We start from the raw sequence: 918 nt of genomic DNA on the forward strand, positions 1-918 counted from the left end.
CGGGAGCGGAGCAGCGCCCCCCCGTGGCGCGCGGCCACCCTGCGCATCTGCCGGCTGAAGTCGCCCGTCTGGACTCCCGCCCCCGCGTCGTGCCCGCCCGGTGCCTCCCTCGCCTGACGCCTCTAGGCAGAGGGACGTGTGAGCGGACGCGGCGACACCTCGCCCGACACAGGGGCGCGGCCGTCCCCAGGAGCTGCTTGGAGGCTCCCGAGAACTCCGATGGGCTTCGCGCCGTCTGCGCTCTCCAAAAGGCACCGTGGGGACGTTCTGCCCCCCACGACTCTGTGAGCCTCCAGAGAGCGCCCTGACCTCCCCATGAGGCTCTGTGGACCCAATAGACGCCTGTGGACCGGTGACACCCCCACCCCCTGCCAGGACCCCCAGAGGGCGCTGCGCCTCCTCCCCGGTGGAGGCAGCTGCGCGCCACCTCTGGCGCCACGTCGGTCCTAGCTTGGCCCTCCCAGCCTGTCACCTGCCTGCCTTTCCCGTCCCTGCAGTTAAGGGGCCGCGGCCCTGTCCCCAGCTGGGTCTCCAATCCCGTCCCCAGGATTCCTCCGGTTCTCCCTCCCGTCCCCTCCGTTCAAGTCTCCTCCCAGGACCCGTGCGTCCCCTCTCCGCCTGCTAGGGACCGGACGTCGCGGACGCGCGGTCACAGGCCCACGCGTGGCTGGCAAGACGGCGACTCCTGCGGGCAGCCGTCACCGCGTCCCGGCGCCCGGCGCTCCCGGACCTGCCCTGAACGGGAGCGCGCAGGCCCCCGCACTTCTTCGTTCGCGCCAGCAGGGACAGCGCGCGAGCTCCCGCCCTCCGCTGGGGACAAGGTGCTCCGCCAGCGCATGCTCCGCGGCGGCCTCTGCCAGTCGTCGTTGCGCATGCCCAGAGCCGGCTCGGCAGAGACCCGCGGGCGTTCGGGGTGGG

General features: G+C 73.0%; 1 protein-coding gene across 1 annotated transcript in view; it reads left to right on the plus strand.

Moving 5' to 3' along the window:
- NTN3 (netrin 3) overlaps positions 1–918 on the plus strand; it is a gene marked incomplete at its 5' end in the record, with an annotated part of 6,387 nt that overhangs the window by 2,295 nt on the left and 3,174 nt on the right. Inside the window, one exon of the mRNA XM_042780785.1 lies at positions 626–913. Coding sequence (XP_042636719.1) covers positions 626–913 — 288 coding nt within the window. The remainder of the gene's footprint in view (positions 1–625; positions 914–918) is intronic.

This window comes from Orycteropus afer, unplaced genomic scaffold (genome assembly GCF_000298275.1).
Source record: "Orycteropus afer afer isolate SDZICR_OR568_19922 unplaced genomic scaffold, OryAfe1.0 scaffold00061, whole genome shotgun sequence".
Classification (NCBI taxonomy): Eukaryota; Metazoa; Chordata; class Mammalia; order Tubulidentata; family Orycteropodidae; genus Orycteropus; species Orycteropus afer.